The following is a 27,680-nucleotide window of genomic DNA, read 5'->3' on the forward strand; positions in this document are numbered from 1 at the left end:
TGCCCTCCCAGACACTACGCGGGTGTCCCATGGCATTGACGCATGCACACAGCACACCAGGATAGGCTTGGCTCCATTCACGCATTTTATTTTCTTAAAGTAGACAATCTGGGACTTGCACACCATCACCGGCTCCTCTTTCTCTCTGTGCGTGTCGTGAAGTCCTTGGCTGTGATTTTGCACACTGACTTTGCACACATGGGCACCAAACAGAGGGGATGAGAGAAGGGCTTTGGCAAGCGCTCTGGTGCCACCACTAACACAGGGGCGCGTATTTACACAGCCCTCAGCGGAGGGCCTCTCACAGCGGTGCCCAAGCCCAAGGCAGGAGTCTCCCTCAGGCGACAACGCTGTCTGTGCCGTCACAGGAATCACAGCTGCCTCCGGCCATGCTAGATGCAGGCATGGGGGCTGGAGGGCACTGCTTCTCGACCCCTGTCCTCCATGCGACAAAGCCACAAGTCACTGATGCTTTAAATACCAAGGAGTTTAGTTTTTAGTTATTGTTCATTCGCTCTTTGGTGAAGAACCTTCTTAAATACATCACATTAATTTTCTTAAATAAAAACAAAGCAGAAAACTGCACCAGTGACAAGAGGGCTCTGTGGAGGCTCGGCTATGTACAAACAGCTCGTCTATTGTGGTCCTGCGCGGCTGCGCAGGCTGCCATCCGCCCCAGGGTTTCCTTGAAGCAGAGGGACAGTATTGTCCAAATATCAACTTTGACATTCAGCAAGCCAGACACAAAAAGGACCACCTGAAAAAAAATATGTTTTTAAAATCTACATTTAAAAAAGAATACTCAACTGCATTTGAAATTTTGTTACTTTTTTTCCGCGAAACACCACAAGATTTGGCCAAAAAAAAGGATGTCAGAGAAGAAAAATCAGGTTTTGATTATAAAACATCAGACTAGTAGAACAGCTGGATCCCAGTCGGCCTAGTTTGAAAGAAATTGTCTCGCTTGTTTTATCATGTTGGTTTTTGCTGCATATTTTGAAGCTGTTTAAGAGGATCGGAGCATGGCCTAGGGCCAGCCTCGCACCCTGGCTCTGGGGGCCCTGTGCCCAGAGCAAGCTGATGCAGTGCACGTGTGTGGGCTGGCAGGCGCTGTGGGCAGAGAAGGTGCAGGCCCCTTGCTCTGGGCCTCCCTCCTGGTCAGCTGTAAGGTCCTTGGTCCGGAGCACAGGCTGGAGCCACCTCCTCCTGGCAGCTGCTTGTCCCCAGCAGTCTAACGCTGACCCTGTGCCAAGGGGGGCTGGCTGGGAAGGCAGAATGAACAGGCAGGTGGGCATGTGATGAATTTGGCGATGCTTCCCAAGTCTTCAAGGGACCTCAGCGCTGTGGGGAATATCTCCGAATGTGTGTGCACGTATGCATGTGTGTACAGGTACATGTATGTGCATGTGTGTGTATGCATGTGTGCCTACCTATTCAGCATTCCATCCACAAATAGTTACGTTTGCGGGAAGGTGGGGCTGAGGAGGGCCCATGCCTGCCCTGGCCGGGCCTCCTGTGTGGGGTGCGACCCCATGGCTCCGTAAACTGGCAACCCTCAGCAGAGGCCTATGTACTTGAGGTTGTTCTGGATGATGACGTCGGTCACAGCGTCAAACACGAACTGGATGTTGCTGGTGTCAGTGGCGCAGGTGAAGTGGGAGTAGATCTCCTTGGTCTCCTTGTTGCGGTTCAGGTCCTCGAACTGCCGCTGGATGTAGACGGCCGCCTCCTCGTAGGTGTTCTGACCACGGTACTCGGGGAAGCAGACCGTGAGCGGGATACGCCGGATCTTCTCCGCCAGCAGGTCCTTCTTGTTGAGGAAGAGGATGAGTGAGGTGTTGATGAACCAGTTGTTGTTGCAGATGGAGTCGAAGAGGCGCAGGCTCTCGGCCATCCGGCTCTGCGGGGGAGAGGCTGTGTTAAGTCGGGGCAGGAGAGACCTGAGGCCACACCTGCAGGGCCCAGCCTGATGCCAGCACAGCAGGAGCACCTGCACTGGGGGTGGCCATCCTGTTGGGACAAACCTCTCACTGCCCCCTACAGGCTCTGGGGCCCTGGACAGGCTGGGCATCCCCTCCTCATCCTGAGAGCTGTACATGCCAGCAAAGGTTGGTTAGTGACTTCAACACGTGGCTCCAGGCTGCAGCTGTGCCACGCATGGCTCCCTCCCCTCCAGGACCTGGGCATCACCAACCATACCTCCAAGGTTGTTGCACTGTGGTCACACCTGGTCAACCACAGCTCCCTCCCCTCCGGGACCTAGGTATCACCAACCACACCCCTAAAGTTGTTGCACTGTGGTCACACCTAGTCACCCATAGCCCCTTCCCCTTTGGGATCTGGGCATCACCAACCACACCGCCAAAGCTGTTGCGCTGTGGTCGCCCCTGGCCACGCATGGCCCCCTGCCCTCTGTGCCCTGGGTATCACCAACCACACCCCCAAGGCTGACCTCATCTCTGCCACCCAGCCCCAGTAGCCCCACCCGCACATGAAGGTTCACTGTTCGATATGCACCACTGTGAGGTCACGTCTTCCTCACGTGAGTGTGTACAGCCTCCACCCCACCAGCTCCAGCCTGCTGGGGTTTGTTCTAGTCTCTCTGAATCTTGGTCCTGTACGGGGTCCCCTCCATCCTTACCCATAGTCTCTGAAAGGGTGACTGCTGTGCACCTGCGCCAAAGACACCAGGATTGGGTGCCGCCTCCCCTCCCCTCCCTGGTGCATGTGCACTTGCCATGAGGCGCATCTGCCCCTGCTCTCTGCCGAGGATAGGGCCATGTGACCGCACTGCGTGCAGGCTCCACTGAGCCCTGGCTCAGGCAACACAGAGATTTTGGGGAGGGCAGCCCAAGAGGCAGCAGTGCCTACCACCATGGCGCGTGGCGCCACCACAGAGAGCAGCACCATCTGTCATCTGACACCCAGCCCTTCTTTAACCTTTCTCTTTCTAAGGGCCTTACACATGTCATAGCAGTGATGGGTTTTTAAGGTGTGCTATGCAAGAATACAGCCTTCAATGTGGATTATACCTGGACGTAAAGAAAATGAAAATTCCCACAAGTGGACCAATAAGCAACATCATGATAAATGGTGAAGAAACTGAAGTTGTCTATTTCACCCTACTTGGATCCACAATTAATATCCGTGGAAGCAGCAGTCAAGAAATCAAACAACATTATTGCCTTGGGCAAATCTGTTGCAAAAGACCTCTTTAAAGTGTTAAAAAACAAAGATGTCTTTTTGAGGACTAAGGTACGCCTGACCAAGCCATGGTCTTTTTTTCAGTTGCCTCATATGCATATGAAAGTCGGACAGTGAATAAGGAAGACTGAAGAAAGGCTGACGCATTCAAACTTTTGTTTTGGTCAAGTATATTTTACATACTGCTGACTGCCAGGAGAACAAGCAAATTGGTCTTAGAAGAAATAACGACCAGAATGCTCCGTAGAAGTGAGGATGGTGAGACTTCAGCTCATTTAGTTTGGACATGTCATCAGGAAAGAACAATCACTAGAAAAGAGTATCACGGTTGGTAGAGGGTCAGCAAAAATGAGGGAAACCCTCAGTAAGACAGACTGACACAACAGCTTCAGCAATGGACTCATACCAATGATCATGATGGCCCAGGACCGGGCCACATTTCGTTCTGTGGTACATACGGTTGCCATGAATTGGAGCTGACTCAACAGCAACCAACAGCAAGATTGTTTTTCTTAGGCTCCCAAACCCTCTGTTGTCCCCACAATACGGACAGTTCTAACTTTTAGAAGGAACAACTAGCAGAACTACTTCTGACGAAAGCTGCCTATTTTACACTGAGATGAACGAGCCACGTGTCTGGACAAAGTCTGAAACCAGTTTAGGTTTAAATCTGAGGTTCGTATCTAACACTTTTTCAACCAGGTTATCTTGCCAACAGCGTAGTCAGGACGATGGTGGACACAAATGCACAGATGTGAGGTGTACTGTGCCAGCTCACAAATCCTCACCCCACCCTGTTACCACTGTACAGATGAAGAAACTGAGGCCTGGACACAGGAGATTCAGTCCATGTCCCATGGCAGGGCAGAAGGGCAGTACTGCCAGCCCAAAGGAAGTGGTCCAGACAGAGTGTGCCTGGGGGATGCCAGCTAATACCCCTTTCTCTCAAATCCCCATGTGGGGCGTGCCTAGGGGGTGCTGATTTACACCCATTTTCTATGTGTTCTCTGAGGCAGTGGTTCTGGCAGCATCTGCTGAGGAGGAACCAGGTGGCAGGAGACGCCTAGGGGCACCTGCCATTCATTCCCTGGCTATGGAGAGGCAGCCTGAACCAGTCTTGTTCCTCCTTTGGAATGAGCTCAAGAACCCTGGCAACTCTGAAAAGGGAGTGGTCTCAGGTCTGGGCGCAGTTGGCCCTTCTGCTGCAAGACAGGGGGAAGGGCCCCTCCCCACAGCGCTGGTGCTCAGGCTGAGAGCCCCCCGCCATGGTGAACAGATGCCAGGGACCAAGATCCAGATGGGAGCCCTGGGCCGTGGGGTACATGTGGGGATGGTAGGTGTGTGCAGACTGACCCCAGCAGTAGGGCTGACCCCGGGTGTGGGCCTGTGGGGCCAGTTGGGGAAGGGATGGGATGGGAGGCTGCATCCAACTCAGCCCAGGGGAGTCTGGGGACGAGGAGGGGCAGGAGGCCCCTATAGGCTGAACTGACCATACAGGCTCCACAGGCTGGGCGGTACTATTGGACAAGCATGTGTGGGGAAATGCAGCTGCTGACCTTGAGGGGCTGTCCCAGGTGCCTGCAAGAAGGCTAGTGTGACTCCATCACCCACAGGGCCATCCCAGAGCTCCCTCCATGCTGAGTCTGTGCAGATCCTGCTCAGCCCCTCAAGCATTGTGAGTGAGCAGATCAGTCTAGCACCTCAGTTGTTTCAGGCTGCAGTCCTCTCAAAGCAGCCTCTCCTGGGGGCCTTGCAGGGGCCTGGAGCCTGCCTCTGAGCTGTAGGGGACCAGGGGCCAGCCTAGTCCCTGTGTTTGATTGTGTGTCGGTATGAGTGTATATGTGTGTGTGCCTGTGTGTGGGTATGAGTGTGCATGTATGTACACGTGTCAGTATGAGCATACGTGTGTGTTGATGAGTACCCGTGTGTGTGTGTGTATGTGCTGTGCACATACCTGTGCAGATCTCTGGCATGTAGGCTTGCTCATGGAGCAGAGGGCTTTCACTCACTCGGCTACCCAGTCTGGATTCAAGCTGTTGGGAAGGGGTGCCCCTCGCCTTGCCATGGGTCTTGTCCTGGTTGTGCTCTCTGACCTGATGGGAACACAGTACTCGGGTCTGATTTGTTCTCTTCACACTGGCTAAACTGCCCCCCAAACGGTCCTACAACCCCATTCCTGTGACAGACGCCACCTTCCAGGTCCCCTGCAATGATACCCTCGTGACTCCCACAGAGAGCTGCCATGCCTGTCCTTTCCACCCAGCTCTCTGGCCCATGCCGGCCCTGGGCCTAACCCTGCACAGCTCTGGGCTCCCCAGCTCAGCACTTGCCCAGGCCTCCTGACCTCTGGCCCCAGTGACCTGCCCCTCCCCAGTCCCCATAAGTCCTGAGCCTCTGCTGCCCTATCTGAAACCTGTGGTGCTCACTCTGCTAGACTCAGGCTCTGGACACGGGAACCCCTCCGAACCATGATCCTTAGCTGGCAATTGCAGAAACTCGGGTGCCTGTAGCACTGGGCTGTTGAGGGGGATGAGGTAGAGTAGCTCTTGCAGGCCTGTCAGGCTGAAAGATGACTGGCCCTGCACCAGGACCCCCTCCTTCGGTCCATGTATTCTCAGGCTTCTCTGGCATGGCTGAGTTTGGGACTCTGGATTCCTGGTTTCTCCTCTCTGTCCGTGGGACAAACCATGGAGGACCACACTGGCCCCCACAAAGCTGCCGCCGCCTGGGAATGAAGAGCATCGAAGAATAACAAAACCTCTATGTGTCGACCCCTGGTCCCCCTCCCCATCTCCCCCTCTGCTGGGCCCAGCCAGCTCTGTGGCAGGGTGTGAACAGCCCACTGGGGGGCCTGGTGTGGGAGGCACCTGTAAGCGTCCTGCTCTACTGCACCACTCTGTCTGCACAGCGGCAGGAGCTGGTTGAGCATTCACTACGGCTGCGCTGTGCTGATACAGTGAGGGGGCCTGTGAGGCCCAGGAGCAGACTGCTGTGGTTCCATCAGCACGCACGTGACACGAGGTGTGGATGTACCAGTTGGCCCAGTGGCTTTTGGCTTTGGAGGTGGGAGGAGGTGGTGAGTTGGGGTCAGCTGTGTGATGGTGTGGCTGCCTGTGGGCCAGCAGCCAAGGTCCTGGGCGTGTCACCAAGCCAGAGACCTGCCTGCCCCCTGGAGGAAAGAGGGGGCCCTGAGGGATCCCACAGCCACAGAGCCAGAATCCAGAAGGGCCCCAGAGGCCAGTGTGGTGAGATGGACCTGCACCCAGGGACTGGGTCCCAAACACCAACTACACCAGAGGCAGGAAGTGGGGCTGGGCAGTGTCTGTCTGAGCAGTTCATGGCCATGGGCCCTGTCCCTAGGTCTCTGCTCCTAGCCCAGCCCTCCAGGCCCCTGGTGTGTGGCTGCAGTGCATCCCCCTCAGCACCCACAGTGGCCCATGTGGCCTGCAGCTCCGACACCTAGTCACAGGTCCGTGAGGGAAGGGACTGTGTTTTGAGCCTGGGGCATCTGTACATTCATTATGTGAACGACAGACCAGAGAGCTCCGTCAGAGCTGAGGATCTTGCCACTTGGAGGGGGACACCACCAGCTTCTAACAGCTTGCCAGTCACCTTGTGGGGGTGGGGGGGTGGGGGCAGGGCTGGGCATGGCCGAGGTGAGCTGGGGGCCTCTGTGGGGTACAGGGATGCTTTCATTGGCATGGTAAGGGCTAAGGAGGCTCTCAAGTATGTCCAAATTACACAATGTGCTTAGTGGGCTTCATCCCAGGCCAGTTTGGGGATGCCGCCACCTGGGCCTCTGCCTCCTCCTCAACAACAGGAGGGGCTGAACCTGAATGACCCACTGCAAAGGCTGCTGGCTTGCTGGCCTATGGCCTGGAGTCCCTGCTCAGTGCTGTCTGCCCCTGGCCTGTGGCATCACAGCGGGACCTTCATTTGCTACAGTGGCCCAGTCCCCAGCACCTGTGGGCACAGCTCCTTGAAGGCCAGGGTGAACTAGAACTGGGGGATGGAAAGAAGCCTGCGCCAGGTCAGCCGGATATGGTCAGGCTAGCTGTGGCCTTGTCCTGCTGCCTCCACAAATGCCTCCTGCTGTGTGCATGGGGCAGGTTGGAGACCTGGGCTGATGACAGCCATCAGTGCCTGTGCACTTAAGAGAAATTGTTTCTGTTCTCTGGGCTCCATTTCCTCATCTGTAAAATGGGGACGACCGTGATGCTCACAGTCAGGACTGTTGAGAGGAACAAAGGCACTGGCGTGAGGAGAGCCCAAGCTGCTGGCCCGCCCTATGATGCTCTTTCATGGCGTACCTCGTGGCCTGGCGCTGGCGTCCCATCCCACCTCTGTCTACCCCTATCACTGCCACAGGGCATGTGCTTGACCACAGAGCAGCTCAGTGGATGGAGGTGGACAGGGCTGGGCTCTGGAGATGCAGTCTGGCCAGCCTTGCCAAACTCTCTCTTTGGCCAACAAGGGCCCACCTCTGTCCCAGCCCCAGGTCTGCTGATGCCTATGGGCACATGGGGTCTTCTAGCCTGCCACCAGGGCCTCGTCATGTAGCATCTCTGGCTTGGCCTCACTCATTCCCCCAAAGCTAGCCCCAACAAGGGCCTGCTGTACCTTGCCCCCCCGGCCCTGCCTGATACCTTGCAGGAGGCTCCCCTAGCTCTCTGTGGAGGAATAAATGGCTCCAAATACAAAAAAGGGGACAGACCAGGCTGGGACCCACAGCAAGGCAGGAACAGGGCTGAGGAGGGGCCTGCCACTTCAGCCCACTCCAAGTTCCCTTAGGCAGTACTCCTGGGACTCTGGTCCAGCCCAACCCTCCCCAACTACCCTCTTGTCTCTCATACGGACCCATACTCAGAGAAAGCAGACCGTCACCTCCCTGGCCACCCTATGCAGCCCAAGGTCGCATGCGAACACTGATGCATGCTGAACATGCCATCAATGAAGGCCTTATCACTCCATGGCCAGGGACAGCCCCACCCTGCACTTGTGGGTCATTTGGACTGCAGGTGTGCCATGTGTGTCTTCTGGCTGGAAAGCTCTGTGCTGACCCATCTTGTCTCCTGTTCACACACATACCACCATGTCCCTGCCCTGGGGCCCCGGGCAGGGCCTGCCGTGGCCACAGCACAGGGGTCCCAGGCCTCAGGCCCTACAGGTTTCAGCTCTTTGGGGAACCAGCTTGAGCCGTGACCTGGACACCCCAACACCCCCCCACCTTGCTTCCCTGGGCAGATACACTCGGTGTCCTGTGTGAGACCTGTTCCAGGCAGGGTGGGAGACAAGCGAGCAACAGTGTTGCTCACCACGAGCGAGACCTCTGGGGATGACCCACGCCACCTTGAGCCCTGGGAAGGATGAAATGGGCAGAGCTGATGTGGCACCTGTGGGGTTGGTCCAGGAGGCTCAGCCTTCTTGAGCCTTGATTTCCTCATGTGTACAGTGTAGCCCGTAAGCACACCTCCCCCATAAGGTGGCTGGGGGTGAAACATGACTTCATGTAGCACACCGTCTGTGCTGGCCTGTCCCAGGCACGCGGTAACCACTAGCATCAGACATGTCGGCATCAGCACTGGTGTGACACCGAGATGATAAAAGTGGCACTGCAGGACCATAGCAGGGAACAGCGGATGCTCAGGCAGGGCGGGGGCTTCCCAGGGCAAGGCTGCTTCAACTGGGCCCTGCAGGGTGGGGAGCTGTGGGGTGGAGGCACAGCATGGGTGCTGGGAAGGGCACTGGACAGGGCTGTGGGGCCGGGCCCATGTGCCCTCCGGGCATGGTGCTGGCAAGGAACATCTCCCTCTGGGCTCCCTGACCTCAGCCTCTGAAGCCAGATATGTGGCACTGCGCCTGGGAGCAGCCCAGCCCAGGAGTCAGCCTGGCTCAGCTGCTTGGGCCTCCAGAGCCCAGGAGGCTCGGGCCCATCTGGGCCTCAGTTTTCTTACTTGTATGGCTAGTTTTCTGCTGTTGTGGTCTGAGAAGCCCACGTCTACCCGCTGGTTAAAAGCCTGCTGTGCACCCCGGAACGTGTGTCCAGGGGAACTGTGAACTCAGCATTTCCAGTGCCAAGTGGGGTTGTGGGCTGGGCTGTGCAGATGAACAAGCTCCACTCACCCTGCGAGGCCTGGCCAGGGAAATAGAGTGCCAGGCTCCGATGGTGCTGAGGGGGCCTGGGCAGTGCAGCCGCCTGGTGGTGCCTGGCTACAAGGTCAGGGGGGCCACACAGGGTTTTTTTCCCGGGCTAGATGTCAAGTTGGAGCCTTTACAAAGCAAAGAGCCAAACTGCTGGCCCTCCTCTGTGGTGGGGGCTAGGGGTGCCAAATGGGCAGGGGGCCCACCAGCCCACAGAGTATGGCTCAAGAGGTGAGGGTCCTGCTGACGCCTGGTGATGGTGCACCTGGTCAGCAGCCTGGGGTCTGTCCTCCGTGTGGTATGGACTGCCCCACCAGTCCTGAGCAGAAAAGGGGGGGCCTGGAGCCCTGTGCTCAGGGCCTCCACGATCTCCCCAGCCCACTCCATCTCCACTGAAGTCCTGATGAGGGGGGAGTCTGGGCACTTCTTTAGTGAGGGCAGGTGAGCGGCCTCACCCTCAGACCCATGCCTGGAAGGCACACAAAGGAGCATGGCGTGGGGGCATGGATTACCTGTGATGCCCACGCCTGTGTTTGAGGGTCTGTGACTGTGGAATGGGGTGAGGACAGGGCTGTGCGTGGCCATTGGTGGTCAGTCACTCAGGGGAACAGTTTGTTCTTTGTCTTCAAAGAGGTGGGTGGTCTTCGGGGTGAGGGGTGCAGAGCTACAGGAGGTGGCAGTGGGTATAGCTGACAGCCCTCAGGAGCCCTGGGATATACTCCGTGGGGAGAGGCCAGGCCTGTCCAGAAGGCAGCCGCCCTAGGCCAGGACTGGGGTGGAAACTTTGCAGGATGGGGACAGGGGGATGAGGACCCCACCCATGTGCCTTGGAAGGGTGGGGGGCTGTCCCCGAGGGAGACGGCATTTCCTGGGGGCTGGGGCAGTAGCTGGGCGTCTGGCTGTGGCAGCCTGGCAGGATGAAGACCCAGGGAGGCATGGAGGAGGGGCAGTGCCACAAGAGGACACGTTTGGCTGGGGTCAGCTAGGCTGGACGGTGGGAGAGTGCTGGGCCAGCCAGGCCTCACCTGGCACAAGGTATCACCAGATGCATTTCCACAATGAACCAGTTCGAGAGCTCCGCCCTCCTTCCTGAGGGTGACATTGGTCACTCGTGATGTTGCAGAGTGCCTGGCCCTACTGTCCCAGTCAGGCTCGGCCCTGGCAGGCTGCTGAGGAAACCCCACGTGGGCCCCAGTGCAGGGGCAGAGGCTGCCTCCCTCTGCGTGAGGCACATGGCTCCCACGGGATGATGGGAAGCTGGGCACCAGGTTCTGCTGTCAGGACACTGAGTTCTTGCCCTGAAAGGGTCCTGTGGGGACCCCTGGAACAGGCACAGCTAGAGGCCCATCTTCCACCCATTGCTGTTTTGAGACTCCTCCACAGTCTAGATCCTGATGCTCTGCTGCCTCCTCCTTCATGCGGTCATGTCTTACCCCACAGGGTATTCATACGCTGCAGGGTTGCCCCAGTGCACCATTCCATCCCCTTATAGGCCCCTATCACACCAAGCAGGTTCTGCTCTCCGTGCGCCATTGCCTGAGGGCCCTGGCACGTGCTCTCCCCTCTGCCTGGGAGCCACCCCCCCAACCGCTTTGCCCAGTGCCGCCTCATCTCTTCAGGATTTGGCCTAGCCTGATGCACCTTGTCCTTGCAGGAACAGGGGCTTTAGCACATGGCCCCCTCCAGGAAGACAACCAGTCGGCAGAGCCTCAGGGCCTGGTGAGTGGGTGGCAGGGAGGCTGAGGAACCCTTCTTCTCCTGCCTACAGAGACACCCAGGCAAAGCCAGGGTCTATGGCCCTGGGGGCCAGCCAGGGAGGAGCCCCTTGCCCGGAAAGAGCCCCTTGGAACCACAGGGGAGGGATTCTACCATCGCCAAGGAGGAGAAGTACTTCCTGGTCCACCCAGCACTCCCTGAGCATACCAGAAGCAGTGCCTGCTGTTTTCTGGGACCCAGTGTGTTCTGTGGATGAGAAGATGGAGGCTGGAAGAGGGCAGGGGCCCACCAGAGGACGGCAGCCAGGGTGCTGGACCTGGACTTGTCTCCCTAACTTCTTGGGATGTGCCCGGCACCATTTTCCATGATCTAGGCCTCTGGTTGGAAATGACATGGAGCATTCAGATTATAGACAGTCTGCTCTTGCAGGCATATGGGGTTGATAGAGACGAGGGCAATCACGAAAGGGCTGGGCCTAGAGGTGCTTCTGCCTGTACTGTGTTGCCCTAGGTCTGTGCCAATGTGTGGTGTGGCCCGCTTCATGGATAGGGCCCAGCCCCAGCCCTCGTTTGATACAAGCCTCAGTGAGGCCTGGGCACCACTCTTACCAGCGCCCGTGGGCCCTGGCCTCAGTGAGCCAACTGCTCACTAGGTAGTCATGTGGTTCTGGCCACAATGGCCAGGGGTGGGGGGTGGGCAGGAGTGGATTGGTGTCTGTGGCTGGCACTGCCAAGTGCCTGCCTGGCCCAGGGCTCTCCTTGCAAAGCCCTCTTTGGAGAGACCTCTCTTGGCACCTTCTGGCTGCAGCCCCTACCCCCTAGATATGCGTGCAATGCCGGGCCTGCCACTGCACACAGGCTCATCCTATCTCCCTTGGACCTCGCATACCTGCATCTGTGCACCATTTCTCTCTCCAGTTTTTAGACCTGGCCACACCCTGCTTGGTGGATGGCCGCAGGCCACCTCTGCCTCCCTCCCTGGCCCTGGGCCTGTGGGGGGCATTTCACACCCTGCCTCCCCTCAAGGAGCCATGGTGTGTGTGGAGTGAAAGTAAGGAAGGAACAGAAAGGTGGCAGATGGCAAATGCGCACAGCAGGCTGCCGTCCAGCAGAGGCTCAGCACAGAGCGGATGGAGGTGCAAGGGATGGCATCTCTGTTCCTGCTCATGGGTGGGGGGCCTGGCCTCCCCAGGTAGCCTGGTTACTGTCACCTGTGGGAGTCCTCTCCCTCCTGACTTTGCCCCCTGGGAAGATGCACTGAGGGCAGGGCCTTATCAGCTCAGCTCACCTCAGTGCATTCCAGACCATGGCGTGGACATGGCCCCAGGCAGCTGCCACCTCTGCTGAGCTTGGCACCAGACACTTAGCATACCCACTGTTTCCATTACAACAAAAGAAGCCACCCTCCCAGAGCCCTGTCATGGATTGAATTTTATGTCTCCCCAAAAATGTGTGTATCAATTTGGCTGGGCCAAGATTCCCAGTATTGTGTGACTTTCCTATATGTTGTAAATCCTGCCTCTGTGATGTTAATGAGGGAGGATGGGTGGCAGTTGTGTTAGTGAGGCAGGACTTAATCTACAAGATTGGACTGTGTTTTGAGGCAATCTCTTTTGAGATATGAAAGAGAGAAGCAAGCACAGAGACAGGAAGACCTCATACCACCAAGAATGCAGCCCGGGGAGCAGGGGGCATCCTTTGGACTGGGGTTCCTGCGTGGAGAAGCTCCTAGTCCGGGGAAAGAATGACCAGATGGCTGACAGAGAGAGAATGCCTTCCCCTGGAGGTGATGCCCTGACTTTGGACTTTTAGCCTACTTTACTGTGAGGAAATAAACTTTTCTTGGTTAAAGTCATCCACTTGTGCTATTTCTGTTATAGCAGCACTAGCCAACTAAGAATTTGGTACTGGGAGTAGGGTGCTGCTCTAACAGATACCTAAAATGTGGACGTGATTTTGAAACTGTGAATGGATAGAGGAATGGCAGAGGACTGGCAGTGGCAGAGAAGCAGCAGCAGCAGAGAAGTGACAGCACCAGAACCAGAAGACCCACACCAGACAGCGCTGGAGCTCACCCACAGAGTGAGAAAGCCGAATGCCTGCGTGCAGGAGGCTTCCTGGTGGAGTGGGGTGCCTCCAGGCACTTAGCGGTGGAGCTAGGCTTGCCAACCCACGGAGCAAGAGAGCTGAGTGCCTGTGCACAGGAGGCTTCCTGGCAGAGTAGGGTGCCTCCAGGCACTTATCGGTGGAGCTACAGAGCTTTGGAACACTTGCCCCAGAAGACATGCAGACGTGAGGCTCGAGGAGCCAAGAGGCCAAGAAACTAGGAAGCAGAAGCTGAAGCAACAAGAAACGCAAGAAGCCGAACTGCCTGTCTCAAAAGGTATGTCCATGACTTCTGGGGCTTCAAAGGGTGGAGCCTCTGGTGTTTCTAAGGCTGGAACTGCCACTCAGATGGACTAGGAGAATGGTGAGCCTAAAGCTGACAGCACAGTGTTGCCATCCCAGTGGGCCTGGAAGGTGAATCAGAAGCTCAGGGCCAAGGGGCCTCCACTCAGAATCCATAAATTGTAGCCAATACCTACAGTCTGGAGGACAGGGCCATTGTGTAAATGGTCTCAGAGAACAGATTATTTTCAGAGCCTTGGGGGCTAATGTAATGTGTTCTGCTGACTTGCTTGATGCCTGTTATCCCTTCTTTTCCTCCAGTTTCTCCCATGTGTAATGGAAATGTCTAGCTTGTACTGGTTCTGCCATTGTACCTTTGGAAGCAGATATTCTAGATTTCACAGATGTAGATGAATTTTTGGATTTTGGACTTGGAGTTAAGATTTTTGCTATGATATAATGGGGTGAATATGTTTTCCATGTTGCAAGGATATGATTTTTTAGGGGTCAAAGGATGCAATGTCATGGATTGAATTATGTCCCCCCAAAAATGTGTGTTATCACTTTGGCTGGGCCATGATTTCCAGTATTGTGTGACTTCTATATATGTTGTAAATCCTGCCTCTACAATGTTAATGAGGGCAGATGGGTGGCAGTTGTGTTAGTGAGGCAGGACTTAATCTATAAGATTGGGTTGTGTTTTGAGGCAATCTCTTTTTGAGATATGAAAGAAAGAAGCAGGCAGAGAGACAGGGGAACCTCGTACCACCCAAGAAAGCAGCGCCGGAAGCAGAGTGCATCCTTTGGACTTAGGGTCCCAGTGCAGGGAAGTTCCTAGTCTAGGGGAAGATTGATGCGAAGGCTGACAGAGAACGCCTTTCCCTGGAGCTGATGCCCTGACTTTGGACTTTTAGCCTACTTTACAGTGAGGAAAATATACTCTTTGTTAAAGCCATCCACTTGCGTTATTTCCGTTATAGCAGCACTAGATAACTAAGACAGGCACAAAGCCTGGCCAGGGTTGGGGGTAGGCCCTGAGGCTGGGAGAGTCATGCTCTCCCTCCCTGGCTTGACTCTGCCCCAAGGGACAGGACAGTGATCAGGGAACAGGGGCAGGCCTTCTGGTTCTGACTCCTGAGTGGTGCGCTGTGGGTGGGGCAGTGGTGGGAGCCTGTAGAGTGATCCCTGAAAGGGCAGGGCTTAGGGAGCACTAGGTGCTGAGCACGGACAGCATGTGGGGCACTGGGCGTGGGAGGTGGTGGTGGGGACATGGAGAGTGCTGGGTGTGGGAGGTAGTGGTGGGGAAATGGGGAGTACCAGGCGTGGGAGGTGGTGGTGGGTGCGTGGGGAGCGCCGGATATGGGAGATGGTAGTAGGGGACACAGGGAGTGCTGGGCATGGGAGGTGGTGGTGGGGGGTGTGGGGAGCTCCAGGGGTGCTAGCATGTCTCGCCCTCATCATCCTGAGGCCACGTTAGCTTCTCTGCTGCCCCAGCGGCTATGAGCCTCTGCTTCCTCACTGTGAGGATGCTGCCAAGGTATCCAGGGGCCATCCAGCTGTCTCTGAGAAGGGGCCGAAGGGACCCTCAATGTCACAGGGAGGGTATGGCAGTGAGTCCTCCAGGCAGGTCCTGGGGTCCAGCCCAGAGACCAATCTGGTTAGTGTGCTCCCCTTCCTCCTGCAGACCTGAGGCCACCCTGACATCTGGGAATTGGATTAAAAATGAAATGAGCCCGACATCCCGGAGCTGGCCTGCACAGGAAGAATAGGGAGGCGGCATGGGGTAGGGGGCCACCCACTCCCAGAACAGCTCATCCACAGAGCAGAGAGAGCTGGGAGCCCAAGGCCCCTCTGCCCTGCCCCAGGCGAGGTCCTCGGTTACCCACAGACCCCACAAGTTCCCACTGTGCGCAGAGTACTCTTCTGCCTCATGTAGGGAGAACGAGGACCCCAGGGGAGAGGACATGCGTACCACCAACTGTCCAGCTAGGCAGAAGGAAACCAATGCAGAGGCCAGCACCATGCCATGTAGGCCAGGGTGGGAGACAAAGGGTGCTGGTAGTAATGTCTGAGGGTGGGTAGCTCCCATCAGGATGCAGGGACCCAGGGCACAGCCCCGCCTCTCACACATCATCACATCCCCAGCCCCCCAGTCTCGGGGCCCGCGCCTCTCCTATCAGTCCCATTCTCCCGCTCACTTCAGCTTTAGGGGACCCCATGGGTGACATGTGGGGGATAGGCTGGATGGAGCAGTGGCTGAGACTTTGGGAGGGCAGGCAGACATGCACAGTGGAGGCTGAGCAGGTGGCTGCCAGGCACCCGGTCATGCTCCTCGTGTCTGAGGGCTGCGGGCCCATCCACCCTGTGGAAAGGCCACTTCTTAGAGTCAGATCCTGTGGGGTGCATTGGGTGCTCATCGAACTTGAACTTCCATTAACTCTCGGGTCCTGGTGGCCATGTGACGGCTATTGTGAAGTGAGTCCCAGTAGAAATGAGGTCATAACCAACAATGCAAAAGCTGTGGCTCTGACGTACTGGGTCCCCCACCGGGCACCGTCCTTAACTTTAGGGAGGACAGCCGTCTGGGCTCAGCACGCAGATGCAACTTGGCCTTCCTCCTGGCACCTCCATGCGGCCCCTGGGCAGGTGCCTGGTCACTCGTAGACCCCATCCTCTAGCCCCTCTGTCCTGCCCCAGGCGAGGTCCTCGGTTACCCACAGACCCCACAAGTTCCCACTGTGCGCAGAGTACTCTTCTGCCTCATGTAGAGAGAACGAGGACCCCAGGGGAGAGGACATGCGTACCACCAACTGTCCAGCTAGGCAGAAGGAAACCAATGCAGAGGCCAGCACCATGCCATGTAGGCCAGGGTGGGAGACAAAGGGTGCTGGTAGTAATGTCTGCAGGCCAGGGCTCAGGGCCAGCTTGGTGGAGGGCAGGCGGGCATGGCACGCAGGGGCCTAGGTTAGGCTGTAGGGTCAGATTATGTCCATCCTGTGAACAGCACCCCATTATCTCTCCCGGGACCTCCTTCTTCCTGCTCTTGTATACCCCCTACCACCCCACTATGGTTCCTTCAAACAGCCCATTGGGTCACTTTCCTCCCCTGTGCACAACCTCCCAGTGGCTCCCTATCCTCAGCCAACGCCCTACCTTGTGCTGTCCCTCCCCAGCCTGGCCCCGTTGGCTCCCTCCTCCTCACGTGGACTGTTGCCGTGCTGCCCCTTCCACTCAGATGGCTCTGTCCTGGTGTTACTGTGGCTGGTTGGCCCCCAGGCATCCCCTGACTGGCTAAGAACGCTCTAGTCACCGCCTTAACCCCTTCTTTCCATCCACTGCAAAGCTTTCACCTCCACCGGACCCTGTTCTTTCTGTTTACCACTTATTCTTTGTCAGATTCTGCCCCCCACCCAGCCCAGGGAGCTGTGGGCTCTAGGGCACCTTCTGTAGACCCAGCTGCCGTGTGTGAGGGCAGGGCTGAGGGGTGGTTTGAGGGCCCGCACTGCTCCTCTGTGCCCAGCTGCAGGCCTCAGCTGCCTGGGTCCCATCCCATGGGGAAGCTGTCCAGACCCAGCAATGGGCAGGGGCTAGCCTTGGTGGTACAGGCTCAAGGCTGGCAGGGTCCTACACCCACTGGGTCATCTGGCAGAACAATGAGCAGGTGCTCTTCCGGCCTTAAGTGGCCAGGGCCATCTGGTCCTGAACCATGTGGAGGCCGCCTTGGGGCTTGTTTTCATGTGTCAGCACCATGGTCAGCCGGGTTCTGTGTGGAGAGGCTCGGCTGCCCTGGCGGTGTTCTGGCTCCCGGCCTGTGCATGTCGAGCCACTCTGGCTTCTGTCCCCAGCCCAGCCAGCAGCTGCCCCTGCACACAGCCCTAACCCCAGGACCCACCCAGTGAAAGCAGAGATTAGTGAGTGGCCCAGAAAGATGAGCAACTTGCTGTGGCGGAGCCAGTGCTGTAGAGACCTCGGCCTCTCTTTCCTGGGGACCATCTCACATGTCTCACTGTTGCCTCTCATTCTCCCAGACCTGCCCTGGGGCGGCTCTGCCGCCGACCACCCCAGGGCCCTAGCTCTAGCCTCGCAGGCCTCAGGCCAACGACAGATGGGGCTTGGCAGGGGTGGGGGTGGGTTCTGATCACTGCCGAGGTCAGAGCCTCTACTAGCCCATGCCCCCCGACCCCACTCTCCCCATATCCAGTGACAACTGCATTAGCCGAGCTACAGTTTCAAACTGCAAAGGCTGTTTAAACAAGGTAACAGGCTGCTGCCAGTGCAACCCTAATGCAGGCCCTGACAGCCATCACCCACATCTGGACCTGCCAGGTCTACTTCCTGCCTCGCACTGTGGTGCCCAGCTGAAGCACCCCTCCTCCCTGGCCCCTTCTGCTAGTCTCTGGTTCTCCCATGAACAGGCGTGAGAGAGGCTGGGAGGACCTAAACAGCAAGGGAGGGCTGCCCGTGTTCCAGCAGGGGCAGTTGGGGTCCCCTTAAGAGGTTGATGTGGGGTCCCCCTCAGGGGGTAGAGGAGGTCCCCCTCAGGAGCAGTAGGGGCCTCCAGGTCAGAAGGTCTTACCACCTCGCAAATTGTTCTTGGAATGTGGTTTTTCTCTCTGTGCCATGGGTAGATGTATTCACATGCCCGCCAAGGCACCTGACTGGCCTCCTGCCCTGCCCTCATCTGTCTTCCATGCCCCTGGAGAGGAGGGACCACGCCCCAATTCCCACTGACTCCCATGGTGCCCAGACCAGGGCTAGAACCAGTGCAGCTTCATGGGCACGTGGTCAACTCGGCCCTCAGCATGGCAACTGATGGCCAATATCACTAACTGTCACCTCCACTGGCGTTTGCTGGGTCAGGCTCTGCATGGACTATTCCTTTCCACTGCCCCTTTCACTGGATTTATGTTGACCACAACCCCCTGCTCCACAGCTCTGTGCCCAGCACAGACCTCATGAATGTCCCCAACTCCTCAGGAGCTGGGGAGGGCCTAGAGTGAGCACTGGGTAGCCTGGGCCTGAGCAGCCCAGTGGACATGGGGCCCACAACCTTGCCAGGGCCCTGGCCCCTGAGTGAGCTGGGCAGTGCTGCACCCAGGGCACCATCACCAGCCCACCGTGCTATCTGAGGGGCTGAGCTGCACCAAGACCTGCACTGTGGCGCTGTGTCCTCCCAAGCAGTCCAGCACTGAGACACACCTGCTCTGCTCTGCCTTTTGCTCTCACCAAGTCTCAGAACAGCAGCTCACAGATCTTACAGCCAGAGGGAACTGTCCAGCCCAGAGCCTGACAGTCCCTAGGGAGGGCTGGGGCCAGTATGACATGGCAGTGGGTGACACATGCACTGAGCAATGAACTTACGGATACATGGACAGTCTAGGAGCATCACTCTGAGGAGCTGTGGGTGCCCCGTCCTGGGTCTCCAGTGGGTGGATCAGTGGGATGTGTACTCTGGCCATGGTTCCAGCTTCTCCCTCGCCTCACCCCCACACGCCCCACATGGCCAGAAGGAGGTGCTGCTTCTGTGTCCTATGTGTGCACTAAGTATCATCACTGGCAAGGTGTGCAGACCAGGGCTGCTGGCACAGACATGCGAGGAAACCACGCGCAAGAAGCCCCTCTTGGAAAAGCCTCTGGAGCTGGGAGCCTGACGCCTGCTGCTCAGCAAGGTGCTTGTGTCCTCACTGCCTGTTGCGGGGCTGCAGCCTGGCCACATAGCACGTCCATATTCAACTCCCAGCCAGCTGCAGGGAGGCCCTGCTTGGAGCAAGAACGCTCAAAGCCCTGCTCAGGACTCTGGGACTTCTCATCTTTCCTAGGCCTTTGGGGCTGCCCTGGCCCCAATCTGATGAATCGCAGATGAAACCTTCTGGGTGGCAGTGGAGGCTTGGATTCAGACCACCCTTAGGCCACCATGTTCAACTACAGACTGCAACCTCCTGGGGGTCAAAAGCCCATCTCGCAGGTTGTGATCAGCAACTGAAAAAGACACAGTCTAGACGAGAACACAAGTGCTGCACGCCCCAAATGCAAGTATGGCCTCACTGCTGATGGCACCAACCTGGCCCCTCTCAGTCCTGCCAGCTTGTGCCACCATCAAGCTGCTAGGACGCTCCTGGAGGAACATGTTCTGGGCAGGTCTGGGTGTGTCCCTGTACCCTTTCTGAGGACCACATGCCAGGCCCTCCATCAGACCCTGGCTACAGGAGGCTGTCACCCAGTGCTGGCATCCGACAAAGCATGGCATTCCTCCTTGATGCTGTGGGACTGGCCCAAGCAGGCCTGTAGGGTGTGGCTGCCGGACAGGCTCCACCTGTGATAAACACCAAGGTCAGGCTCAGGGAAGAGACCCACTTGCCCCCTCCCTGTTCAGACTGCCCTGGGGCTGGGCTCAGTCAGCACCCTGCCGTGGGTACACTGGCTTCAGAGGCCCAGGCTGCGGGGAGACTCAGCACTCTCCTGTCCTGGGAGAGCCTGAGGTCATTTCTCTTGAGGTGGAGATTTAATGGGAGGCGGGTGATGAAGGAAGGCGGGTACCACACTCTTGCAGGCCTATGCGCTGCTCCCCATATCACCTTTCCGGCACTGACCCAGGCAAGGCCACCTAATTTTTCTGGTTTGGTCTCTGGGCCAGAAGAGACTAGCTGATCTGCCTGAGCCCCTCAGGGTCTGAACACTAAGACCTGCTCTCCTCCACCCTACCCGCACACCAGTGTGGCCTCCAGGGCCCTCAGCCTCACTGGAAGTCTGCTTGTGATAACTGGGAAATTGTTCTCCAGTTCTCAGATTACACAAATCCTCTAAACAATACTAATCTGTGTCTTAAATATGGCTGTTCCGCTACGTGCATAGCTAGCAGAGCTAATGCACTCAGGAAATGAATTACCCTGCTGATCTGGGCCAGTCGTGCGGGCGTGGGGCTTGGAAGTGCTCCGCCTTGAAGCTCTCATAAAGTTGCACGGAGACTGCCGGCTGGAGCAGCACCGTCACCATCATTCAGAGTGACTGATCACGTGGCAGTGTGGAGGGCACACGGGAGTCACAGCCCTGGCTGCAGCCCCAGCTCTGCACAGTGAGCTGTGTGGCCCACAGGTCTGAGTACCAGCTTCTGTGTCTGTGAAACGGGGTGACAAAGCTCTGCACGGGGTTGTGCTGGCTGCCCCCTGCCCCTTCGCAGGTGTCCAGCCATATGTGCTTTCCATGTCCCCAAGAGTAGTCAATCCTGGTGCGCCACATGGCCCTGCATCCCACACAGGCCCCTACATCCCACACAGCCCTGCATCCCACGTGGCCCCCATGACCCACATGGCCCTGTAGCCCACATGGCCTCCATGTCCCACGTGGTCCCTGCAGCCCACGTGCCCCACCATGGTCAACACAGTGCCCATGTGACTACCAGCGGCAACATGCCCCCTACAGTTGTGCTTACCATGCAGCCCCTGTATATGACATGGCTCCCACCGCCCACATGGGCTTCATGGCCCATGAGATGCCCCTACAACTCCTGTGCCCCGTAGTCCCGTGCCCCACGTGGCCCCTGAATACCACAATGCTGGGGAAGCCTTCCAGTTTGTACCTGGACCCAGGCTGCACACAGCAGATGCACCAAGACTGCTTCCTGCGTGGACATCACAAAGGGCTTGTCCCTCAGACAGGGAGGAGACAGGCCACCACAGCCAGCCGGGAGGGGCAGTCAGTACTCTAACACTTCTCTGTGCAGAACACTTCTCTGAGGCCTGGGCGAGTATGGAGCCCACTCCTCAAGCCACCTTCAGTGGGATGGATGCAGAGAGAAGTGATGCGTTGAGCACAGGGCAACGCTAAGGAATCCGAGGGGCCAGGAGGCAGAGGTGTGGTTGGTCACCAGTCAGCAAGCCTGGCCTCGCAGGCCCTTCAGCTAGGGCTCAGGACTCACTGTGGTGTGCTGGCCAACGCTCAACAACTGCCTGGGCAGGGGCAGAGGGGCTGACTTGTAATGTTTGCTCATTTCTGTGGTATCATTACTCCCACCGTGGCTGACTTTAGTTAACAACATGATGTCACACAGCTCATCAGATTCCTAAAAACGTAAACCAGGTTGACGTAAATGTAAAAAATTTGAACATTTGGTTGATATTTGACCTAATAAGGGCAAGGAGCAACATATGCCCGTGGAAACTGGCAATGAAAAAGGAAGACAAAAGAACTGATGTATCTGAGCTATGGTGATGGCAAAGAACAAATCAGTCCTGGAAGAAATACAGCCAGAATGCTCCTTAGAAGCAAGGATGGCTAGACTTTGGCTTGCTTATTTTAGACACGTCATCAAGAAAGACCAATCGCTACAAAAGGACATCATATTTGGTAAAGCAGAGGGTTAGCGAAGGTAAGGAAAGCCCTCAATGAGATGGGCTGACACAACAGCAGAAATGGATTCAACATACCAATGATCGTGAGGATGGTTCAGGACCAGGCAATGTTTCGTTCAGTTGTATGTGAGGATACCATGAGTTGGAACTGACTTGATGGCACCTAACAATAATAACAGCAGCAGCACAGGACCAGGAGGCACCGCACGAAAGTGGGTGAGAAACAGCCCTGCCCTCGGGAGGAACCAAGGAAGCGTCTCTTGACAGTGACCTGTATGGGCTGCGTGTTCCCCCGGGGGGCAGAGGAATGTAGGTCCCAGCCCAAGGAATTGTAACGTTGTCAGGGCCCGGCACTGCACACCACTTCAGGACCCGGCGCCCCAAGCCCTATCAGGGCCCAGCTCCACACACCTCCGAGAGGGCTGAATGTTCCAGCAGCATTGTATTCTGGAAGCCAGGGCTCTGGTACTGGGCTCTCTCCACGCCCTCCGCCTCTCGCCCATTCCACAAACTTCTACTGAGCCCCTATGTCATGCCTGGCCCCTTACCCAGAGCACACATGACACAGGGTGGTGGGTCAGGGGCTGCCCTGGTGGCAGTGCTGGGCAGAGGTGACTAGGGGTCTGGGCTGCTGGAGCAGTGGCCAGCTCCAAAACCTGCCTCCAGGGCATGTCCCTGTATCCACATCACTGGGGATCCCCTATACATGTTCTGACCAGCCATCTCCTGGATCAGAAGTAGGACACCAAGTAGAACCCAAACCACCTGTGGGGCCCCACAAGTGGCCATAGTTGGTCCTGGATGAAAACAAAGGGTAGACAGCCCCAGGGGCTGCTGCCACCAGCTCCCTGAGGAGGGATGGGCCTCCCAGGCCGCCATGCCCCTGGGGCCCAGCAGCACGACAGTTTGTGGAAACAAAGCCATGACTGCCATGTGTGATCGTTTTCCCTCTCCCCCTGCCCCACTGGCCCCTCCACAAGCCCTGCCTGGGCCCAGCAGGCATGTAGCAGCGCTGCACGGCTGGGACGCAATGGCTCCAGGGAGTGGGCAGTGAACGCTCTGTGGGTTTGCATGTGAGGGCACGTTGGCGCTTTAGGACAGGCCTTTCAATCTGTCCAGGTGATACATCCACTGCCTTGAGGTGGCCAGCAGTTCCTGTGAGCTGACCCACCACCACACCACACTGCCCCAAGGTCCTCAGCGAGGGTTCATGTAAGGCAAGGGTGAGGAGGCCCTCAGGGCAGCAAGGGCTGGGGACACAGGCCCTGGTCAGTGGCACCTGGGCAGGCAGTGCCAGCTGCTCCATGTCTCCTTCTTACCTACAGTCCTCCAGGGCTAGGAATGCCGCTTTGTCAGTGGACTTCATGCTAATGCCCTGCAGAGGGAGTTCAGGCCCCATGTAAACCAGCAGCCAGGAGGAGACCTGTCAGAGCTGCTCCCCTGCTGTCACTGTTCCCCAGCAACCCTGCTGAAGCCTGGGACAGGCCACCAGGAAGCTGCAGGAGTGGAAGCAGCTCCGACAGGGCAGGGCTGGGGTGAAGGTACCTGGGCTCTGTGTCCTACTGTGACACAGGGACAAAAGGAACAGTCAGGTTCTGCTGCCAAGTGCTCTGTACCCCCAGAGAGAAATCCCAGCACATCGTTAGGCATGCTCAGCCTCTTGTGCTGCAGAGGAACCCATGGTGGGCCTGGTGCAGCCCATGGCTATGCAGTCACTGGGCTCCTGCTAGGACTGCGGGGGTCGGGCCTGGCAGGACTGAGGGCTGAGAACCAGCACACCTTCACCTGCGTCTGTGTCTCTATGGCTCACGGAGCCAGAACCTATCCTTCTCCCCCAGGTGCCCCCTGGGCTCGTGATGCCCTCCATGCCCATGCGCTTGGGTCCTGGTGCTCTCCTTGGCAACACACTGACTGACGCAGACAGCAGGGTGGGGTTGGGGGGAGATGGGCTGAGACGAGGGCAGGATGAGCTCTGCAGGAGCTCACAGGCACCTGCACAGTCAGCCTAGCCATTCTTGCTGGCTCACCTGGCAGAGCCATGAGGACAGCTGGGGCCCCCATGTTCTCTCCTCCAGCAGTGTGCCCACCAGGCACATGGGCCCAGCCTTTCACCCCATCCAGTGCTCCTCCTGGGGCCTGGCTGGAGGGTAGTGCTACTGGGGGAGGAGGCCAGCAGGCTGCAGGCCCTCCCGGATGGGCATTCCACCTTCAGCAGCTACGCCAATCATGGGAGAGTATCATCTTTCCTCAGCAGCCTGTTTGTTTTTCATCCCAAGACATTACTGGTGAAGCATGAAAGGTCAAAACCATCTGGAATCCAGTGAATTTCTAGCCTTGCTGGAGTTTCTCATAGAGAATTTCCTTTTCTGGTGAACAGCCATTTCCCCAGGCCTGGTGAGAGCAGGGTGCTAGGGGTGCAGGCCTGGCTGCCAGCGCCTCCCTTTGAAATGTCCCAAGTGGCCAGGAGCCAGGCGACCCCCAGGAAGTCTGCAGCAGAGTGGAAATGAGTGGCCCCGCCCACTCACCCAGCCAGCCTGACCAGGCGTAGCCCCTCACCTGCCCCGGAAGGTCACTCAAACCAACGGGGCACCATCCTTAAGGAAGGATGTGGTCAAAGGCACCTGGGTGCCTGGGCTGGGTTAGGGCAAGGCACTGGGAGCAGGGTTGTCAGGTGCTCAAAAGCTGGAGAAGCAGTGCCCAAGGGAATGAAGCTACCCAGTGTCAGTGGCTGCAGCCAAGAGGCAGAGAAGGTCTGGCTGGGCCTATCCCTGAGAGCTTCCGGCTGCCTCCATGTCAACAGGCTCAGAGAGCAGGGAACACGGCCAATGCCGCCCCCCCTCCCCCCCCCCCAGGAACACAGGCCAACTCAAGGTGCTGTTGTCCTCTCCCTGGGCTCTGGAACACTTGTGGGTAGTCTCATGGCAAAGCACTGCCAACAGTGGTACTGGAGGCCAGGCCCTGATGCCAGGCGGATCCACCATGCCCATCCTGGGGAAGACTGATGAGACTGCCCCAGGGGATACAGGGGGAGGGGGCAGCTTTGAATGCCCATGACGAAGCCCCATGCTCCCAAGGGTCAGCCACAGCCCCTCTGCCTACAGCAATGCCACACCAGTGAGCCTGGCTACACTCGCCAGTTGGGGTGTCCCCACCATCCAGAACCAGCATGTGAGGAAATGGGGGCAGGCAGAGAAACCAGGAGAGGCTCAGCCCTCGACCGACAAGCTCTGGCAAGCCTACTAGCCGAAGGCCTCCCTACACCTTCTGTGGACATGGCGCCCACACCGAGCTCCCCTTCCCCCTGAGATACTGTCACAGCGCCAATCATACCTGCCATGAGCCTGCCCTCCCCTCGCCTGAGCGCTTCCGTTCTCTGAGAGCTGTCAGTCTCCCCAGGACCCAAGGAAACCACCCAGAATGAGGCCCCAGCTAACCCACAGAGCGAGCCTGCCCCCGCCTGGAAAGTCTGGCCCAGCCCCCTGGACTCCAGCCTTCCAAGCTGGGAGAGACCCAGGATTCTCCCCAGCCAACCCTCTGTCTCCCTGAATGGTGGGAGCCCCACGAGCATCACCTCTCCTCCCCCACCCACTGTCGCTGGACCCCCGGGTACCCCTACAGCATACTGTTTCTGGCTCCGCAAGGGACACTGTTTCTGCCTCCCCTTCCCCCCCATTAAAGGCCTCTTCAGGGCAGACTCTGGGTCTTCCTTGCTCGGTGCCCCCACTTGGCACAAAACTCTGCCAAAGGGGAAGGCCCAGGGTGGGCTGATGTCACCATTCCAGCCTTGCCATGCCCACCTCATCTGGCTACACAGGCCTCCACCACTCCTCCACCATGTGCGCTGGGTCTCCTGCCTCAGTAGGGCCTGTGGCATGCTGCCCATGCCCCTCCCCAGGGCCTGCCACCCCCTCCCAGCAACACCTTCTTGACAGCTCTCAACCCTGTCGCTCTAGACACTCAAGGTCAAGACCAGGCTGCGGGCCTGGTCCACAACAGGAGCTTTGCAGACTTGCAGAGCCAATCGGTAGACTAGCAATACAGGCCAAGACTAGCCAGTGCCCGGTCCGAGCTTGTTCCTTCATCTACAGTGGAGCTGCCAATCCCATGTACCAGGTGGCACCCTCCCACCTCACCCGGTGGATGTCGCTCCTTGGGGCCCCAGCTCCCCTTCCTCCTCAGTGGACGGCCTTCCCTGGCCCCCAAGGGCCAGAGGTCCCTTCTTTTGGCTCCATGACAGGACACACTCACCCCCACTGTCAGTGCTCTTCCCACCATCACCATACCCCGCCGGACTACTGTCCATGAGCCAGGGAGCAGGCCGCCCAGCAGGTGTGGAGTGCATCCTGCAGATCCAAGCTGGGGCCCCCACCCCCAGCTGCTGCTCACTGAACTGAGGCTGAGGCAATGTGGGCCCTCCTTCCATGGAGCCCAGGGTGTGGTGGTCACTTGGGGGTCTGCCATGCTGGGGCAGCCACCGAGAGCTGGTCCCACAGGGAAAGGTCCTGCCCACCAGGCTCCCTCTTTCCTCTGGGGTAGGTGTCCTGACAGCAGGGGTGTCCCTGAAGACACTGCGCTGCTCCACACTTGCTCACAGGGGACTATTTCTGTACAAGGGAAGTAGGCTGCCCTGCCTCAGGCAGTGGGCAAGTGGGATAGGTTCATTCTGCTCACCTCTGACCTAGCCTCCTTCACCTGCAATGCACCACAAGCCCAACTGCCTTCCACGAGCCAACGACAAAGGACACAGCGGAGGACACCTGGGCAAAGCACCGCCAAGGGCTGTGTCCATGCAAGGGGCAGGGCTGCATGTGCGGCCCACTCACCGTCTGGTTGTCTTCGTAGAGCTTCAGGTCATAGCCACTGAGCTCGACACAGAAGATGATGGCCGTGACGCCCTCGAAGCAGTGGATCCACTTCTTGCGCTCTGAGCGCTGCCCACCTACATCCACCATCTTGAACGTGAGCTCCTTGAAGGTGAACTTGTTCTCCACAATGCCCGTGGTCATGTCCCGGGAGCGCAGGATGTCCTCGACAGTGGGGATGTAGTCGGGTGCGGCGATGCGCTCCAGGTCGTTCAGGTAGTAGGCTGCGTTGTCCTCCAGGTGGTACTCGCTGGAGCGGCCGAAGCAGGCCTGCGCCCCTGGGTCGGCCCATAGCCGCCGCATGACGCCTAGGAGCTCAGGCGTGATCTCACCCTTGCTCTCTGCGGGGCCCGTCAGCGCAAAGAGCTGCACGGCATCGTAGGCACGATCGGGGTTGTGGAAGTCGATGCGCAGGGCAGCCAGGGCGCGGATGATGCGAGTCAGAGAGTCGATGGCGTTGTAGATGATGAGCGGCTTGTATTCCTTGCAGGCCTCCAGGTTGAAGCCACCGCTGTGGATGATCTTCATCTGCTTGACAATGGTGCTCTTGCCTGAGTTGCTGGTGCCCAGCAGGAGCAGCTTGATCTCGCGGCGCTGTCTCTGGCTCTCTGAGCGCAGGTGGCGGTCGATTCGCCGGGACCGCCGTGCCGCCTCCTTCTCCTCAGAGCTTTGCCGACATCCCATGGTCCGGCAGCAGCAGGCTGGCCACAGAGCGCGGGTGGTGCCTCTTCTTGAGCCTGCTCTGCCTGGTCACCAGCCAGGACAGAGCGTTGTGAGGGGTGCAGAGAAGTGGGCTGGTGCGCCCGGCGGGGACAGTGGGACCGCGCTGAGCTCAGTGCCGACAGAGGGTCACAGCCAGGCTGCACTGCAGCCCCTGGCCCTGCGCCTCAGCTCTGGCAGGCATGGTGTACCATGCGGCGGGCAGTGGCCTCCCTCTAGGCACACACCTCCTGCCCCGTCAGCTGCGTCGCCGAAGTCATGCCCAAAGCTCTGGGCCAGTGGTGGTAAGCCGTCTGCTCAGG

The 27,680-nt window shown here is 58.0% G+C and overlaps 2 protein-coding genes across 2 annotated transcripts in view; one reads left to right on the plus strand and one right to left on the minus strand.

The window, feature by feature from the left end:
* GNAZ (G protein subunit alpha z) lies at window positions 1-27,592 on the minus strand. The gene is made up of 2 exons (XM_003419182.4): window positions 26,620-27,592; window positions 1-1,900 (listed from the first exon to the last, which is right to left on the minus strand). Exons 1-2 carry the CDS (start codon window positions 27,340-27,342, stop codon window positions 1,556-1,558), a joined length of 1,068 nt encoding a protein of 355 aa, XP_003419230.1. The 5' UTR covers window positions 27,343-27,592; the 3' UTR covers window positions 1-1,555.
* Window positions 1-27,680, plus strand: part of RSPH14 (radial spoke head 14 homolog) — a 71,537-nt gene that overhangs the window by 13,121 nt on the left and 30,736 nt on the right. The window lies entirely within an intron of this gene.

The sequence above is a fragment of the Loxodonta africana genome, chromosome 19 (assembly GCF_030014295.1).
Source record: "Loxodonta africana isolate mLoxAfr1 chromosome 19, mLoxAfr1.hap2, whole genome shotgun sequence".
NCBI lineage: Eukaryota > Metazoa > Chordata > Mammalia > Proboscidea > Elephantidae > Loxodonta > Loxodonta africana.

Coding starts and splice junctions, on each gene's coding strand:
- GNAZ (XM_003419182.4), bottom strand. CDS start 27,342: ATGGGATGTCGGCAAAGCTCTGAGGAGAAGGAGGCGGCACGGCGGTCC. Junction 1,901..26,619: donor TCTACGAAGACAACCAGACG/GTGAGTGGGCCG, acceptor TCTCCCCCGCAG/AGCCGGATGGCCGAGAGCCT.